Source organism: Canis lupus, chromosome 2 (assembly GCF_011100685.1).
Source record: "Canis lupus familiaris isolate Mischka breed German Shepherd chromosome 2, alternate assembly UU_Cfam_GSD_1.0, whole genome shotgun sequence".
In the NCBI taxonomy this organism is placed as follows: Eukaryota; Metazoa; Chordata; class Mammalia; order Carnivora; family Canidae; genus Canis; species Canis lupus.
This window is the reverse complement of record NC_049223.1, coordinates 2,012,067-2,031,728: the sequence shown is the minus strand read 5'-3', so window position 1 is coordinate 2,031,728 and position 19,662 is coordinate 2,012,067. Positions and strand designations below refer to the sequence as shown.

At 37.4% G+C, this 19,662-nt stretch overlaps 1 protein-coding gene across 1 annotated transcript in view; it reads left to right on the top strand.

Annotated features, from left to right (window-relative positions):
* Positions 1–7,479: 7,479 nt before the first annotated feature.
* The window catches only part of CREM (cAMP responsive element modulator), a 50,316-nt gene continuing 38,133 nt past the window's right edge, over positions 7,480–19,662 (top strand). The window contains exon 1 of the mRNA NM_001003221.1: positions 7,480–7,599. Coding sequence (NP_001003221.1) covers positions 7,480–7,599 — 120 coding nt within the window. The remainder of the gene's footprint in view (positions 7,600–19,662) is intronic.

Below are 19,662 nucleotides of genomic sequence, written 5' to 3'. Positions count from 1 at the left end.
GTAATGTAGTTTAGCAGGGAGAGAAAGAAGAGAAGTTCAGGACAATAGCCAGAAAAGGACTTCTAGTTCAGTGGATTTGTGTGTGTGTTTGAGATTGAAGAGATTTGAAATGGTAAGATTGCTGCCCATTTGAGGTTGAAAACCATGAATTCAGTAGTCTTAATAATACTGTTTTTTTAATTTTATTCAGTATTGTTCATCAGCCTTGGTGAAGGCATAGAGAAGATAGAATAGGCTTATCTGATACTGATATTTACTATGTAGATACAACGGAAAGAGAAGGGACGACAGAATTTAGAATATTGGGAAACCATAATTAAAATGAGAAACCATGGATTCCAAGCTGAATAGGATGGGATATGAAGAAAGTGGAAGCTGATAGAGAAAGTGGTGTGGAGATGTCAGTGTGGTGTGATGGGAATAATCGAGGGTGGGTATAAGTTGGGGGGATAAGATGTAGTCAAGAATGGCATTTCAGAATTAAATATTTCAGAGGTGGAGCAGTTTTGGGCACAGACTAGGTCCAGTATATGACCAGCTAAGCAGATGGCTAAAGTGGAGTAGAGAAAGCCTTGGACTGTGATATCAGGGCTGGGCAGGGGTCCTTTCTTTGAGTGTTGAACATAACAGAATAAAGGAGAGGAAAGCTTTTTTTTTTTTTTTTAAAGATTTATTTATTTATTTGAGCACACATGCATGAGCAGGGGGATGGATGGGCAGGGAAGAGGAAGGGAGAGAATCTCAAGCAGACTCCCTGCTGAGGGTGGGCCAGTGCAGGGCTCACTCTCACTATCCTGAGATCCTGATGTGAACTGAAATCAAGAGTCAGCTGCTTAACTGACTGAGCCACTCAGGCGCCCTGGAGAGGAAAGCTTCTAAGTCAAGTGCCAAAGTCTTCGGTTTGCATCCCATCCTGAATATGAGTAGAAAATGATTATCAGAGATACCTGGGTGGCTCAGCAGTTGAGCATCTGCCTTTGGCTTAGGGCCTCAGAGCCTCAGGACATAATCCTGGGGTTCTAGGATCCAGTCCTGCCTTGGGCTCTTGTGGGGAGCCTGCTTTTCCCTCTGCCTGTGTCTCTGCCTCTCTCTGTGTCTCTCATGAATAAATGAAATCTTTTAAAAAATGATTATCACGGGAATGAATATAGGATGGTATACCTGATAACTTTGGGCTCAACGGAACAGGGGTTTTTACAAAGACAGAGGAGGAACAGCTGAGAAATAGTAGTGGGGATCAAAGAGGATACCAGGTCGACATTCTGATTCTGATTAGGTATAGGAAGATAAGCTGCTGCCTATTGAGAGGTCAGGTGGTGGTGGGGAAAGAGGTTGTGATGGGAGTTACACATAGCACATTGCAAGGGCTTGGGAGGAGAATAGGAGTAGAAGTAAGCAACTGAATTATGAGGGGAAAGGAAGCACTAGTTATAAGAGGGACAATGAGGTGAGGGCGGAGCCTTCATCTCTGACAGTGACTGGGGAAACAGGAATATGAGGTGTTAATGGATGTGATTCTGGCATAGGTGAAGGGTCATCATGGTTTAGTCATGGTTTACAGGGAGGCCAAATGTGACTTGTAGTCTTCAGAATGGATGGCAGCAGTCGTGAGGAGTAGCAAGTTGGCAGCTTGGTCCAGTGTTGGGATAGGAGGTTATACTAGATAATGCCACATGTGGCTGGGAGGATGAATGGGAATGGCCTCTGACCTTCCATTTCTGCCTTTCTTTACTAGGAGGCTCAGGGCCTAATGGCATCCTGATTTGTCTGCTACTTAGCTCTGTGGATTTTTGTCACTGATCTGGTACTGACTCGCATGTAGACACATGCTTATAGCTTGTTGCTTTGGTGCTTGAGTGAGTAGTGATGCTCTTGATTAAAGGAAGGAATAGAAGGGAACGGGCAGGTATCTGAAAACTGCAGATTGAGATGCTTCATAGGAGGGGAGTGTGCACAAGTACAGAGTTGGGAATCCTCTGCGTGTAGGATTGAAGAAGCTGGAGTATGTGGATTGAAAAAAAGAAAAGGACAAAGGGTTGGACTCTGGGAAGTATCCAGAAAAAACAGGAGCAATTGAGGCGATTGCCCGACATAATGTGTGTTAAAACACTTTCATGAGTGAAATATTTTGAAATGGTTAATAACTTATGAAGCCTTTTATTATACCTCAAAAAGCGAATCCTCATTTAGGGTGACCTTTTTAAGCATTAGAGTTTGTTTTGATGAAAGTCTTTCAGGATTCTATTATGTGTATCCCTTTTTCCTTAAAGTATACTGAGTATAATTAACCTTGAATTGATGACCCAGGGTAGTTATTAAAAATATCATTATTGAATTTTAACTCATACATTTTTCAATTTCTTGAAAGTCACCTTTCAAGTCAAGTCTTTACTTGAAAAGAATGGCTGACTTTACCCTGTATGGACCTAAATTGCCACAGACTTGGAATTCTTGATCTGCTTGTTAGATTCTGTATTGTTCTTCCTCCATCCCTGCCACTGTCAGCTGTCACTTCTTATATCTAATATATTTAGAAGTGAGATAAATGAGTATTGTATTTGAAGTAAAATTGAATGCATTTAAGTATGGACCAAGAGAGATTCTCTTTGTTTTAGAAGTTTAGTATATGGGCTTTAGGACATTTATTTTGCCTATAAACAGGTAACTTTGGCTTATTGTTCAGTTGTTGACTAAATTCTATGTGGATGTCAACTAGTTGAAATGTTATACAATATAGTTTGACAAAATACACACTAAAGGACCTAGAGTAAAGGAGGCATCTGAGTGGGGTGGATTCCCCCCCCAGCTTTGTTTATTTTTAATTTTTTAAACATTTATTCATTTTAGAAAGAGAGAGAGTGCACAAGTGAGGGGAAGGACAGAGGGAGAAGGAAAGGAGACTCCACGCTCAGTAGAGAGCCTGATGTGCGGATCTATTTCAGGACCCAGAGATCATGACCAGAGCTGAAACCAGAGTCAGGTGCCCAACAGGCCGAGCCACCCAGGCACCCTCTCCCTAGAGCTTTAAAAACTATTCTTTCGTTGGTTCTATCCATTCTAGCCCTCCTTCTGTCAGTTCTGCTTTGCCCCTACTCAATCTAATAGGCTTCCCTAAGCACCTAGATTCTCTACTACAATCAACTATTCTGTTTTCCAACTATCCTTTGTACTTTCCCTCCTCTCACAGTTCTCCTTTCCTCTTCTACCTGGTGAAATTCTTCTCATTGTTCATATGTTTATATGGCCCATCCTCAGGCAGATGTAAACGTTATTTACTATGGTTCCCACAGGATTTTATGCATAACGTCCTTCACACAATTTAAGAAGTTACTTTACATGTGGTCCTTAAGGGTCCACTTGATAGATTTGCCAGTAACCTAAGTCTTTCCTAAATGTTGATATACATCAGAATCTCTTGGATATAAAAAAAAAATTAGATGCCCCAGAAAGTTTGATTCAGTAGATTTGGGGTTGAGCCTGGGAATCTGCTCCCCCACACCACCCCCAAACAAGCACGTTAGTTACTTCTGTTACAGGTTGTCCAAGGAACAATTAATGAATATTCCTTCAGGGCAAGGGCTATAATTTGCCCACCTTTATATTTTCCGGGCCTGTCTAAATAAATATTTCCAAAATGAATAGTTTAGTGGGGAAGGCCTTCTAGCATGTCATGTTTGAGTTGAGACTCAGATTCTTAGCAGAGCCTATAAGAGAACTTTAAAATGTGTAAGAAATAGCATAAGACAACATTTCTCGAGTTGTTTTCAGAACACTACTTTTAGGACATGCACCTTGTGGAAAAAGAGTTTTTGGTGGTCAGATACTCTTAGAAAATGCTGCCTGATGGATCTGCACTGTCCATGTCCTGAAGGTGCACTAGCATATTCAGGCTTCTGAGAAGTTCTGCCACAGAAAAACCTTTTAACCCAGGATATTTAGAACTTTTTCACTAAATGTTCCCCTACTCTCTCTCTTTTTTAGATAATACTTTTTCATAACCTGCAGAGCTAAATGTTCTAAGGCATTCTTTTTGGGAATTGTTCGCATAAGCAAACGTAGAGGCAGAAGAATTGGCAGTTTATGTAGGGTGATCTATACTTACCTAGGCTATGCTGGAAAATAAGAGGGAGAGATAAAGGAATTGGGGAATATTAAGGGAAAGACATTTTTGACATGGTAGACTGTAGATTTTTATCTTTTATAAAAATTGCTCTAAATTGTCATGATTAGTTTAAGTTTTGAAATGATTTTTAATAGTGGGAAATAAGTGCAATATAGGTGGGTTTCAGAATAGAAGGCTTGGATTAAGATAATGACTACTGAAATGCAAAAGAAGGTAGTAAAGTGCAAGACATAGATGAAAAATTTGTAAGATCTGGTAACTAAATCTGGAAAAAAGATTTGGACATTTTAATTCAAAGTTCTTAAGTGGCTTGCATACTTTTTGGCTATATATTTAGACTACTAAAGTGAGAAAAACACATTGTATCATTGGTAGTTGAAAAGGTGTATAATAGCAAGGACTATATAGTTTCTCTAAGTTTTTAATATTTGATTTTGTTTATTTTGTTTGTAGTTTGTATTTCTTTTAGTAGGATAACATTTATTATAATGATTTATCTTCTATATAGAAATAGAAATTGTTAACTTAAACTGAAATCATAGACAAGGGACGCTTGGATGGCTCAGTGGTTTGGCACCTGCCTGTGGCCCAGGCCGTGATCCTGGAGACCCAGGATCGAGTCCCACATTGGGCTCCTTGCATGGAGCCTGCTTCTCTTTCTGCCTATTACTTCTGTTAGAGAAGTTAGTTAGAGAGAGCCTTCTCTGTCACACACACAGAGAGGTCTCTGCCTCTCTCTGTGTGTCTCATGAATGAATAAAGTAAGTCTTAAAAAAAAAAAGAAATCATAGAATTATGACAAAAAAAATTTTTTTTTATTGGTGTTCAATTTACTAACATACAGAATAACCCCCAGTGCCCGTCACCCATTCACTCCCACCCCCCGCCCTCCTCCCCTTCCAACACCCCTAGTTCGTTTCCCAGAGTTAGCAGTCTTTACGTTCTGTCTCCCTTTCTGATATTTCCCACACATTTCTTCCCCCTTCCCTTATATTCCCTTTCACTATTATTTATATTCCCCAAATGAATGAGAACATATAATGTTTGTCCTTCTCCGACTGACTTACTTCACTCAGCATAATACCCTCCAGTTCCATCCACGTTGAAGCAAATGGTGGGTATTTGTCATTTCTAATAGCTGAGGAATATTCCATTGTATACATAAACCACATCTTCTTTATCCATTCATCTTTCGTTGGACACCGAGGCTCCTTCCACAGTTTGGCTATCGTGGCCATTGCTGCTAGAAACATCGGGGTGCAGGTGTCCTGGCGTTTCACTGCATCTGTATCTTTGGGGTAAATCCCCAGCAGTGCAATTGCTGGGTCGTAGGGCAGGTCTATTTTTAACTGTTTGAGGAACCTCCACACAGTTTTCCAGAGTGGCTGCACCAGTTCACATTCCCACCAACAGTGCAAGAGGGTTCCCTTTTCTCCACATCCTCTCCAACATTTGTTGTTTCCTGCCTTGTTAATTTTCCCCATTCTCACTGGGGTGAGGTGGTATCTCATTGTGGTTTTGATTTGTATTTCCCTGATGGCAAGTGATGCAGAGCATTTTCTCATGTGCATGTTGGCCATGTCTAGGTCTTCCTCTGTGAGATTTCTCTTCATGTCTTTTGCCCATTTCATGATTGGATTGTTTGTTTCTTTGGTGTTGAGTTTAATAAGTTCTTTATAGATCTTGGAAACTAGCCCTTTATCTGATATGTCATTTGCAAATATCTTCTCCCATTCTGTAGGTTGTCTTTGAGTTTTGTTGACTGTATCCTTTGCTGTGCAAAAGCTTCTTATCTTGATGAAGTCCCAATAGTTCATTTTTGCTTTTGTTTCTTTTGCCTTCGTGGATGTATCTTGCAAGAAGTTACTGTGGCCGAGTTCAAAAAGGGTGTTGCCTGTGTTCTCCTCTAGGATTTTGATGGAATCTTGTCTCACATTTAGATCTTTCATCCATTTTGAGTTTATCTTTGTGTATGGTGCAAGAGAGTGGTCTAGTTTCATTCTTCTGCATGTGGATGTCCAATTTTCCCAGCACCATTTATTGAAGAGACTGTCTTTCTTCCAATGGATAGTCTTTCCTCCTTTATCGAATATTAGTTGCCCATAAAGTTCAGGGTCCACTTCTGGATTCTCTATTCTGTTCCACTGATCTATGTGTCTGTTTTTGTGCCAGTACCACACTGTCTTGATGACCACAGCTTTGTAGTACAACCTGAAATCTGGCATTGTGATGCCCCCAGCTATGGTTTTCTTTTTTAAAATTCCCCTGGCTATTCGGGGTCTTTTCTGATTCCACACAAATCTTAAAATAATTTGTTCTAACTCTCTGAAGAAAGTCCATGGTATTTTGATAGGGATTGCATTAAACGTGTATATTGCCCTGGGTAACATTGACATTTTCACAATATTAATTCTGCCAATCCATGAGCATGGAATATTTTTCCATCTCTTTGTGTCTTCCTCAATTTCTTTCAGAAGTGTTCTATAGTTTTGAGGGTATAGATCCTTTACCTCTTTGGTTAGGTTTATTCCTAGGTATCTTATGCTTTTTGGTGCAGTTGTAAATGGGATTGACTCCTTAATTTCTCTTTCTTCAGTCTCATTGTTAGTGTATAGAAATGCCACTGACTTCTGGGCATTGATTTTGTATCCTGCCACGCTACCGAATTGCTGTATGAGTTCGGGGGCGGCTCCGCGGAGGGGGCTGCACGGCCCCGGGAGCAGCTCGGAGGGGCTCGGGCAGAGGAAGAGGCTCCGTGCGGAGGGGGCTGCGCGGTTCCATGACAAAAATTTTTCTGGAAAAATTAGATTCTCGTCAATGAAATGGGAAATGTCTTATGTCTAAGACATATGGTCAAATCTGCATGATTCAATTTGAGAGGCCTGTTTATCAGAAACTGGTTAGAGCTGGCAAAACTAGACACATCTTTGTATTACATACATTTAACTTAGTCTACGGGGAAATTCTTTCATACTATATATTACCTAGTAGGTATTTTAGGCCTTGAGAGTCATAGAATATTTATACTTCATGTAAAGTAGAAGACCTATTTTTTTTCACTTATTTAAACTGGAGGGCTTAAAATAATTATTAAGGAGACTTTATTATAAGATTAACTAATAAATAAACTAATAAACTAATTCCCATAAAACATTTTGCAGTGCTTTCTTGGTAATGTTCATACCCAGTGAGCAGAGTTAGTTCAGAGAGTTAGGACTCTGCCACTTAACCCATTTCTGGAAAAATAAGGTAGTTTAATTGATGACAGAAATGAATATCAGAAAGCTAGGTAAAAACAGAAAAATCTTTCAGATAGGGCCTTAATACTTCTTCCTTTTTTTTGTCTTTTCAGACAAATGACCATGGACACAATGGAATCTCAGCAGGATGGAAGTGTAACAGATTCTGTGGCAGAGAACGAATCTGCACATATGCAGAACCAGACTGGTCAAAATTCAATCCCTACTTTAACTCAGGTAAATTTAATGTAGGCAATAGGCAGGCACTGATGAAAGTTAAAGTTATCTGGAAATAAGAATTATGTGCAGATTGTTTTCTTGAAGTTGATGTGAAGTTTTCCCTGTTCCCTAGTTATCAGCCATTCTTACTGATTTGATTTCAAAGAGAAGATATGTATCTTAGTTACGTTTACCTTGTAATGGACACTTTGAAATGCTCCCTCTACCACCACTGCTATGCAAAAGGAAAAACAGAAACCTGTCCACGATATGTAATCTTCAAATTATTATTTGAGAATATTGGTAATTCCAAGTTGTTATAGTCTTATATTCTTAGCTGGAAATACTGCAGAAATCTTACTTTGCCCTGTATATAATTTGTTTGATCTTTGCTTTCTTTTTAGTTAGGACTTCAAATCTGTTTCAGTTAGATACCACCAGGATGAGTTAGTGCCTGGTTTTCAGCTCCTAAGGTTTATTTCTGAGCTATCTATAAAAATATGTAATACAAGCAAGTACATTGGTCATCAAATATTTATTGAGTACCTACTGGTTCTAGGCACTATTTAGATTCGTGAGGAGATGTAGTTTCTGGCCTTAAAATATCTTATGGCTTAGTGAGGAGAACAGGTATTTGAATGATAGCTCCAATAGTATAAGAAGTGCCATAAAAGGTTAAGTACAAAATGACTAAATCTTACAGAGGAGGGAGCAGCCAGTGGCTAGAGTACTTTATGGAGGATTTTGCTTTTGAGCTAGACATGTAGAGGGTGAGTAGGAGTTTGCCGCGTGGACAAGGATAGGGAAGCATATTCTAGGCAGGCAAAGAGTGTGTGCAGAGGCACAAAGCCAGAGAGAGCACATGGCATCAGGTAACTACGGGTAGAGGAGCTAACAGGAGCCTAGTGTCTGGGCTGGGAAGTTAAGTTGGTAAATGTGAGCAGAGTTTGTATACATTTGAGGATGTATAGTGTCCTGGATTCTAAATATTCTTGAACACAATGTTCACTGTGTTTAGAACACTACTATTTGTGTGAACTGTGTGGAGGTTGGACTGATCGTCAACCAGCCAGTAGTAGAGACACCTTTTGGGTGGAGTCCTGGGAGTGGGGGATACAGTGTGGTGGTGAGATTTTCACAGCATCTTGAAGGGAAGATAGAAAGGATCCATATGGCTGACTGAAGGTCCAGGGGGAACACCAGGTACATCCTGGATTACCTCAGGCCAGACTGGTTCCTGTGAGGTCTCTTCTTTCCCAATACTGGGCCCCAAGCACCCAGCCTGCTTTTCCTTTCTCCTTCAAGCTCCTAACACCCACTCACTCCTTGGGGGTTTTCTCACAAGTAGTCTGTGGAGCTGCATCTCCCTGGCAACACCCTTCTTTGTTAACCTGGAACATAGGCATACAGACCTTTTGCTATTTAAAAGTGGAGGGCAGCCTTTTTCTTATTAAAAAAAATATATGTTTATTGTAGAAAATTAAAACATCTATTACTATAAAGAAGAAAATAAAAACTGCATAATTTAATCATCGTTAACATTTTGTTGTATATCTTTTATTTAGTCTAATGGTCTTTATGAATAGAATACAATCCCTGTACTTTGTCATAAATTTGCGATCTTCTAGAGTTTTTATCACTATGGTTCTCTAATTCTGCCCTTTGCCAAAGCGAGAATTTTGAAAGCAAATCTTCCTTTTGCCTCCACTGGCAAACAGATAACAGATAACAGATCCCGCCTCACTGACCCTCACATAGCCTCCCCTCCCTGTTCTGGGCCAGCACTGTCGAAACAATAGATCTCCATTGTCTAAAAAGGGTAATTTGCAATTCTGAGGACCTTCAGCCTAGGTGACACCCACCTCTGTGAGCGTCAGTCAGAAGTTGCTAAAGAGTTCTAGTAATGTGAAGTCTGAGAAATAACCTTGGATTTATGGGATTTTTGAATTGGAGTCCAGTGAACAGAAAGCAGGTTTTCGAAGATTAGAGAAGAAATAAGAGGGAGAGGTGGTAGATATTGGAGATAAAGATTCTTCAAGAAGTTTTTCTGTGAAATAATAGAGAAAGATGAGTCTGAGACAAAGGGTTGAGAACAGGGGTGTGGCAAAGTTGAGTGTTTTGAGGAAAATAGTAGGAGAGACACACTTTTAAGAAGGCTGAATCAGATCCAGGAAAAACCTGTGGTTTGCATTTATAATGCTTGCTTTTTTAAAAATCAACTAACCAAATATTGATATTTATTAAATGTGGATAGCAAGTTCATGGACTTGCTGTGGTATTTTATTTTCTGAATATCTTAGGGATCTGATCAAAGAATAAACTATGGTTTTTATCTTTCATATATTAGGAATGTTGAGAAACTAAGAAGTAATCTGTGGCTGATTCACTGATTACTTTGGTTAACTAAGAGTTATCCTCTGTCATGTATGGATCATGAGTTTTTGAAGAATTAGGAGACAATTCTTAGCAAAGTTTTCTTTTTTTTTTTTTTATTTTATGATAGGCACACAGTGAGAGAGAGAGAGGCAGAGACACAGGCAGAGGGAGAAGCAGGCTCCATGCACCGGGAGCCTGACGTGGGATTCGATCCCGGGTCTCCAGGATCGCACCCTGGGCCAAAGGCAGGCGCCAAACCGCTGCGCCACCCAGGGATCCCTTAGCAAAGTTTTCTAAACATAATTAATCCTAAACAGCTAGATTCTTGTGATGCCTGAAGCTGTTCATTTGTGAGTACTCTTTATTATTATGTGATACTATATGATAAAAGGATTAGGAAATCAAGTTGAAATCTTTATTAAACCTATAATGTATGCTGAAAGTGGCTAACTCTTCTGAATAATTCATGATTGCTTGTATACTTGCCACTTGTTTCATTTCTTTCTCAAAGAGGTCTTTTTTTTTTTTTTTAAGATTCTATTTATTTATTCATGAGAGACATAGAGAGAAAGAGAGGCAGAGACACAGGCAGAGAGAGAAGCAGGCTCCACGCAGGTAGCTCGATGTGGGACTCGCTCCCAGGTCTCCAGGGTCATGCCCTGGGCTGAAGGTGGCGATAAACCGCTGAGCCACCTGGGCTGCCCGAGGTCTGTTTTGTACAGAGAGGAATTTATAACACTTAATTTCCTTTTTATATGGTCAAATTATCATTAACTAGTATGGGAACAAAAGCTGTGAACAAAGGATTCAGTCAGTTTGATCCTTTGCATCTGGTCATTTGATAGTAGTACCCTGGCCTTTTTTTTTTTTTTTTTTTTAATTTATTTATTTGTGAGAGAGACATAGGCAGAGGGAGAAGTAGGCTTCCGGTGGGGAGCCTGATGTGGGACTAGATCCCAGGACCCTGGGATCATGACCTGAGCCGAAGGCAGATGCTCAACCATTGAGCCACCCAGGGTCCCTACCCTGGCCTTTCCAAAGCTCCTGCTATCATAGTTACTCTGAAAATCATCCCATTCAGGAAGATCTGACAACTGAGCTTGGCCTCTGGGTACACCAAGTGTCTAGTTTTTCTGTTTTCTAACTTCCCAGATATAAGTGGAATCTTTCCCTACTACCTGTAGTCAAAAGTAAATAGAAGTCACAGTGGTGATAATGTCAAAGAGCTGAAAGCAGGATTTGCCGTAAACAGATCCTGGGGGTGGCAAATAATTGAGGTTAAATTTGGACTTGACTTTCTTTTTGCCTGAGATATTTTTTATGTTGATTGATTGATTGGTTGATTTTTAAGATTTTTTTTTTTTATTTGAGAGAGAGAGAGCACTAGAGAGAGAGCAAGCACAAATAGGGGTCAAAGGGAGGGGAGAAGCAGGTAGGGATTCTGAAGTGGGGCTCAATCCCAGGACCCTGGAATCAGGACCTAAGCCCAAGGCAGAAGCTTAACTGACTAAGCCTCCCAGTTGATTTATTTTTAATTGAAGCTACTTTCTTATTTGTTAAGTATATGTATTGCTATGTAAGACTAGTTTCCATCTCTTCTGACCCTGAAAAGTTCTTGGTAATAAATTGAAGAGTTTATTTTAGATAACTGAGCCAGGAGGAAACCCTGTCCAAAAGCCAAAATGGTGGAAAGCAAAAGTAATATATATATATATTATATTTTTATATATATTTTATATATAATACCTATATTACTGTATATATAAGTAATTTAAAAATTGCCACATATCCTCTGGAAATAATATAATCTTTAAATGGGTAGTGGGAAGTTAGACTTTCTTTTAAAATAGAAGATTTCAAACATATACAAGGTAGAATAATGTTTATATAGATTTTTATGTATGTATATATAAACTTGATTAATTACTAAGATTTTGTACTTTCATTTATCTTCTTTTTTTTCTTTTTGTTGAAGTATTTTAAGCAGCTCTGCAGATCTCAGACATCATGTCATTTTACTCCTACTTACTTCTGGGTATGCAATTTGTAAAATATCATGGATTTTTTTTATGTAACCAAATGTCAGAGTCATATCTAATAAAATCAAGCATAATTCTTTGCAATGATATACACTTCTTATTCACATTATCCCAGGTATCTCACAAATGTGTAATCAACTCTGAAAGAAGAGTGAGGACACTTTGAACTTTTCTTGTTGCAGGTCTCTTGGGGATTATTAATATCACTATGACAATTTGGGTAGGCGAGGTAATCCATATGCAAGACTAACTTTCTAGAGCTTCATTCCCTATAGCTGCTAATGAGGCCTATGGGCCTGAGTTTGGCCCCTCAACTCTAAGAGCAAAATAACTCTTCTGTGTAAATGACCAGTTCTTAGAGTGTTAGCAAAGATGAAAGGAGCAGACTCACAGAAGTCATAGAGCTTGAAGGAAGCTCTGGAGATCATCAAGGTCAGCACAGTGCCTCAGGACAATTTGTTCTAGTATAAAATTTAACCTTCCTGAGGGCCTGTGTATTTTTGGAACCGAGACTAGGGAGCAGAGAAAACCACTAGGGAATGTTGTTTGAGGATGATACTCTGCTAATCTCCTTTCTTATTCCATGTGTTCTAAATGCAAACAATATGTAAAGAAGCACCTCAGAATAAAGTGGGTCTGGCAAGCAGTGAGGAATTGAAATAGGAATGATTTAACAAAGGATACATTTTAATGTATAACTTGTAAGTTTTCTTTTTCAATCTGGTGGGAAATTGGAATGACATTTCTCATTGCTTTGGCCAGCTGTGCCAAAATTCTATCTTCTTGTCCTGAATAAGACCCAGAAGGCTATGGATGGCTATCAGAAAACAAAACAAAAGCAACATTTGCTCTTGATAATGGGTCAGCAGCATATTAAAGACGGTCTGCATTGTGTTCGGTTGATTTGGTATATTTACTATCAGCTCAGTAAATCTAATTTACACTTAGTGTTCAATTGAATCTTGTTTTTCAACTTTGAAATACTAATTCCCTTACTTGAGGAACTCTTACTGAAGGAGAAAAATGTTCCTCTTAAGATTTTGAGGTAAATATTTTTATTTCGGTATTGACTTCATACTGCTCCTTATTTTTATATAATCCTTCCTCCGGTACTTTTTCATTGCCTTAATCTAATTTTTTAATATAATGTTTTACTTCACTTAGAATTCTCTCTAAAAATGAACAAAAGTTGGAGGAGAAAGTAAAACTAATTTTTTTCAGTAAATGCTAAATCTGTGTTGTATAATGTTCGTTAGTCAACTAATTGAAGAAAATATACTGTTTTGAAATGTAACTTACTCTTGAAGGTAATTCAAGGCTTGAGAGATGTAAGTTAAATGTAATTTGTGAGCTAATAGTAGTGGCCTTTTGTTCAATTTGAACAAGAATTTTTAAAATATCTGTACTCTTATTTTGTAATTTTATATATAATAGCCAGTATATTTCTTTAAAGGTTAGTTTTTGACTTTAGAATGGAGTCTATGATTTCATCCTAGTGATAATACTTTGTGTAAAATTTGATATCTCAAAGATAACTTAAAGCAATCAAATTTCAGAAAAAGATTTTGTTTTTATACTTGTGATAAAAATGCATACAAATTAGTTATAGCGGAGAGATTGTTAGATTTTCTGTCATTTATAATGATTTTTCTCTGAGGTTTGGGCACTTTTGTTTGACATTCCAGGTTCTTCGTAGTTTTAGTAAAACATGGTTTGTCACTAGCAGTAATGGAAAAATAACTGAGTGTAAACATAGTTATTCTTTTTACCCTTTTCTCTATGATTTTCTTTCTTTCTTTCTTTCTTTCTTTCTTTCTTTCTTTCTTTCTTTCTTTCTTTCTTTCTTTCTTTCTTTCTTTCTTTCAGATTTTATTTTATTCATGAGAGACAGAGAGAGAGAGAGAGAGAGGCAGAGACAACACAGGCAGAGGGTGAAGTAGGCTCCCTGTGCAGGCTCCATGCAGGGAGCCTGACGTGGGACTCGATCCCAGGTCTCCAGGATCAGGCCCTGGGCTGAAGGCAGCGCTAAACCACTGCACCACCAGGGCTGCCCAATAAAATCTTTAAAAAAAAAATCTACTTACTATGCTTAAATAGGCCTCTAGAGGTTACAGAAAAGGAAAGATAATTCATAGTTGTTTTATAAGCAACATTCTGATATGGTGCCATGAACTTATTTTAAATGGTATGTTTTATGCTCCTAAGTTTTTGTACTTTGGATTTCTTTTAGGGATTTTAAAACATTGTAAGAATTTCTTTATGCCATTTTGTTTGGCTCTGAAAATCTAAAATATGATTTATTACTAGATTTTGGATTTCATGTTAAGACCAAATTTAGCAGCTAAATATTTAATATTCATGTTAAGACCATATTTAGCAGCTAAATATTTAGGCTTGCCTGTGTATGAACTCGGACCTTTGGACTAAAACTAAAAAAACTTAAGGATTCAACTTGACCTAGCCATGTTTTGTCACTGATTCAGATTTTGACTTATTTTTATATAAATCCTTGATTCATCTTCCACCACCTGAATTTTGAGGAATACTTTAAAAAGTATTTTAATCTTTCCAAATCAAAGGACTAAAACATGTAAATTGTTTAAACTCTAAATTCTTGACTAAATTATTTAAATGCAACAATAATAAAAATAAGAAAAGTGAATATTGAATATTCAGTATATGCCAGGCACTTGCCTCTGTCCTCTGTAGAAAGGGTACTGTTTTCATTCTCCGTAACAGTTGTGGGAAGTAAGGTATAGAGGGACTGAATGAGCAACTTGTCATCAGTCACACAACTAGTAAGAGGCAAGGCCAAAATTAGAACCAAGGTGATCTGGATCTGGCTTTAGATTCCATTATGCACTCTACTCTTTATTACTTGTAATATATAGGGTACTTAGTGTTGAACCAGACCATATGGAGGGCATTACCTTGGCGATTCCATAATAATTAAATATAATAGTAAATATATGTTATATATTGTTACTGTAGAGAACTGTATATGTGCATATGTGTATATTGTGTGTATATGTATCTATACACACACACATAAATAGTACTATGCAGTACATATTATATATGTACTATATACTGTTTTCTTCTTCATTATTCAGTGGCAGATTAAGATAGTTCCATATTTAAATCCCAACTCAGCTTCTGATTTGGGATATGTGAAGAGCATAGAAAATTTAAATTTTATCCATTTTGAAGCATTAGTAATTGTTTCCGTATAACCTCTGGCACCAGTAACCATTCTTATGTATAGAACCATCAGTTTGGGGCCAAGAGTATGAGAGTACCCAGAGCTTTAGAATTTTTTTTTTTCCAGAGCTTTAGAATTATGTTTTATAAGATGATGAAGAAATCAGTCCCATTACCTTTGGCAAGATCAATTTATTGAGTGTTTTCCTGGCAAGAAGCCAGTTAATTATTATATCCACCAAATATGGAACCATAGTTATTAGTATTTTGGGGGGGGTGGTAAAAAAATACATAAAATCTGCAGTCTTAACAAGTTTAAGTGTGCAGTTCAGTGGTGTTAAGGATATTCACATTGCTGTGATCAGATCTCCAGAACATTTTCATCTTGCAAATCTAAAGCTCTACATCCATTACATAAAAACATTATTTTTACCTCTGCCTTCATCCCTGGTAACTACCATTCTACCATCTGTGAACTTAATTACTTTAAGATACTTCAGATAAGTAGTTGCCATCAGCATATGTCTTTTTGTGACTGGCTTGCTTCACTTAGCATAATGTCCTCAAGGTTTATCCATGTCATAGTACGATAGCATTCTTTTCCTTTGTAAGGAAAGAAAAGGCTGAATAATATTCCATTGTATGTACGTACTGTATTTTTATTTATTATTTCTATTTTTTAAGAAGTTTATTTATTTTTAAAGTAATCTTTACATCAAGGTGAGCCTCAAATCCTTGACCCTAAGATTGAGTCACACTTTCTTCTACATGAGCCAACCCTAATATTACTATTTTTAAGGTTTTTTTGGTGGTTTGTTTGTTGATTTTCATTTTTGCCAATTCAATACTCCTTAGGACTTACCAAGTTATTGGTAATAAAGAGTAGAGTGCATAATGGAATCTAAAGAAGAAATAAAATAATTCAAGTGAATCGAAGTTTACTTCATAGACACTCTTTATAGAGGTTTTTGCTCGGAAATAAAGATTAACATGAAGCTTGGCTAGTAAGTGGTTTTAGGCATTCATTTTGTGGTTTCTCGCCTTTGGCATATACATTTCTTATTCATTATTAGAAATTAGCTGTATTATTGTTAAGAGCAGTTTTAATGTTATTGTTTGTTCTTATATCTCCTGGGTAAATACCACTTTGGGCTCAGGATCTCACTGTAGCTTCATTATTACACTTAACTACTTGCATCTGGCTAGTTACTATGACCAGTTTTAGTTTTAGTCTCACTGAAACCAAATATAGGATTGATATTTGAAAGTTTTGGAGTTAAATGAATTCTGACTTCTACAAATGTAATATTCATTTCATAGTACTTTAAAAATATAGTTATGACAAATGAAACATTTCATATTGGTTAGAATATAAAATGATGTTCCAACCGCTACAAATAGGACATTCAAAATACTATATAGATTAGATAGGAAAAACAAATGAGCTAGAGCATTGTTTTTGGTTGTTTTAGGTTTTTTATCTTTTTTTAAAGATTTTATTTATTTATTCATGAGCGAGAGAGAGAGAGAAAGAGAGAGACAGGCAGAGACACAGACAGAGGGAGAAGCAGGCTCCTTGTAGGGAGCCCTGTGGGGACTCGATCCCAGGACCCGAGGATCAGGCCCTGAGCCTAAGGCAGACTCTCAACTGCTGAGCCACCCAGGTGGTCCCCCCAGAATGGCTTTTCAAAGGATAAAGAACCCCTGATTTTAATTTGTGCTCAAAAGATCATCACTGTCTATTGGAAGTATAATCAAAACAGACTGAACGATTAAGAATGATATAATTCTGATATTTGCTTTGCTTTCAAGAGGAGAATTTTTTAAAAGATTTTATTCATTTGAAACAGAATGAGAGTGAGAGAGAGTGCATGCATGCACAATTTGGGGGAAGGATAAAGGGAGAGGAAGAGACAGACTCCCCACTGAGCAGGGAGCCAGACTGAGGCTCCATCCCAGGACCCCTGGGATCATGACCTGAGCTGAAGGCAGACGTTTTAAGGGACTGAGCCACCCAGACCCACCATTTATATTTACAATACCAGAAACAGCGATCCACTTCCCCCTTCTCATTTTATTCAGATTATAGATTTCAGACAGTATTTGTTTATGCTCTACACATACAGGAAGCATGTAAGGCAACAGCATTCCCATGTAGTTCTCTTTAGAATTTTAACATAGTAGATACAAAAATAGGAGTCTTAGCTAGCTAACTCTGTTATCCATAAATATGTTCAACTGAAATTCTCAAGGTAAAATTTAACTTCATGGAATTTTGCAGTCTGTTAGCCCCACTAAAAAAAAAAAAAAAAAAAAAACAGCGAGAAAGACACTAAAATGAGACCAACTCTACATTTTTCATTTTGTGTTGTCTTCATTTAGTGCAATTAAACACAACTTAAAAAAATATATTTTGCATCTTTATTCAAGTATTCACTTTCATTATTCTCCTGTTTTCAAACCTTAAAATATTTGAAATATTGAACACTTTTTTTTCTCACAAAAGAAACAGACTCTTAAGAATCTTAATACACAGAAATCGAGGTAGTTTTCAACTTCTTGCTTAGAGTATTAGTGGACTTTAATTGTAGCCCTTAGAATTAAAATAGGTAAGATACAGATTTTATTTCTCAGGAGCAGAAGTGATAGTGAAATCTGTATATTGTGAATTCACATTTCCCCCCATCCTTTATTAACTGTCTTGAATGCAGGCCCAGTAGCTCTGTGACATTTGCAGCTGTTCTATGACATCATAAACCCCATCTTAAGAGAACCTAGCTACGGATTGGAGGTAGTCTACTAGGTGCTAATCAAGTGCTGTTACAACATTGTGAGGTTTTCCCAGTTACGAGTGTCATTATACGGATTTTTTAATTGCAAAGCCAAGTAAGGCTGTCAATTGCATCATCTTAACTTCAGATCAACTACTGTCTATAGTGGGGTTGTTGGTGGATGTGGTGGCATCAGCATAATCTATGTTTCAGGCATCCTATAGAAGAGGATTATTCAGGGGATCTGGAAGAAAAGGTAAATATGTTTACTATGAGTTCATTCTACACACTTTTAGAGTCTCATAAAATATAAAAATTATGAAATATAAAATATACCCATTTTTATTTTTCTGTTTTTCGAACAGCTGCCTACATGACTATTGGAAGGTGATGAATATGCTGATAGATCTTCCGATGGCCTTTTCCTTCCCTTCATTTAGGCTTTTTATGCAAGCGTTCCCTCCTCTGAGAAGTTTTCCAACAAGTGTATTTTGATTAGCTTCCTTCCAAACTACCCCTGCCTTGTCACTCTCTGATCGCTTACCCTGCTTCATTTTTCTTTAAAGAATTTAATAACACCAAAAATGATGTATTTGTTTTGATCTATTTTCTGTCTCCTGATTTAGGAGAGCAGAAACTTCTCTTGTTCACTGTGATAGCCCTGCTGTTTAGACTGGTCCACACAGCAGGCTCCTGATAAATATTTGTCAAGAGACTAAAAGACTGAGTTAATTCATAAAGATGACCTGTTTCTGTGATACTTTTTTTTGCATTTTAAGTCTTGGAATGAATATTTGATGTTTATAAGAAGTGTTTCTCTATTTCTGCCTACAGTATGCATATTTCAGTTCAGATGAACTGAAGTTTGTATCCCTAGTGTCTTTTAGGAAAAACTATTATCTTTTTCCAGAGCTTCTTTAGAATTCTATTTGTACATTATGAATAAAGTAATTATAGTACTCTTAAAAGATTGCTCTTTCTTAGCATTTCTCAGATCTTTGTTTTCTGGTTCTAACGCATCAGTCACATAATTCTCCTTGCTTATTAACATTTCTACCTAGTTGCCCTATCATTGCTTTCAACCTAGCCTACCTAAAACTGAATCTACCACTTTACACAAAACAAAAAAGATGCTTCTTTATTGGCTCACTTTTGGTTTTGGAGCCTCCATGCATGTTCTCGAATCATTGCCAATGTTCCTTCTATGCCATCTGTGTACAATACCCTACTTTAAGGACGCTGTAGATTCTGTTATGGCCCATGGTCAGTATAATAGTATAGTAATACTAAGATGCTTAGGGAGGGAGCCACATGAATTTTTTTTTTAATTAATAACATCAAAGTTTAGCCTGTTAACTTTACCAATACAGCTAAAGACTAGTCACCAGTTTTTGGCAAAACCAGTGAGAATAGAATGTCTGAATATAGAATGTCTCTAGATCTAAGGATTTTTGTTTTTGTTTTAAGGATACATCTGAATTCTCTCCCTAGGGTATGTCATCTGTGCAGGTTCCCAGCCTGTATTTCTGTGGTTTAACAAAAGAGTTGTCTCATGAGCTTTTGTGCTGCCCAGAGTTTGGATATAGAAAAGTTTCATTGTAGTGATAGAATTCCTATAACTTATCTCCAGAATTCTAGGAGTACAGTTTTGTTTTAGTAGCTGCAACTCCCTTTCCATAGCAGGTGTTCTTGAC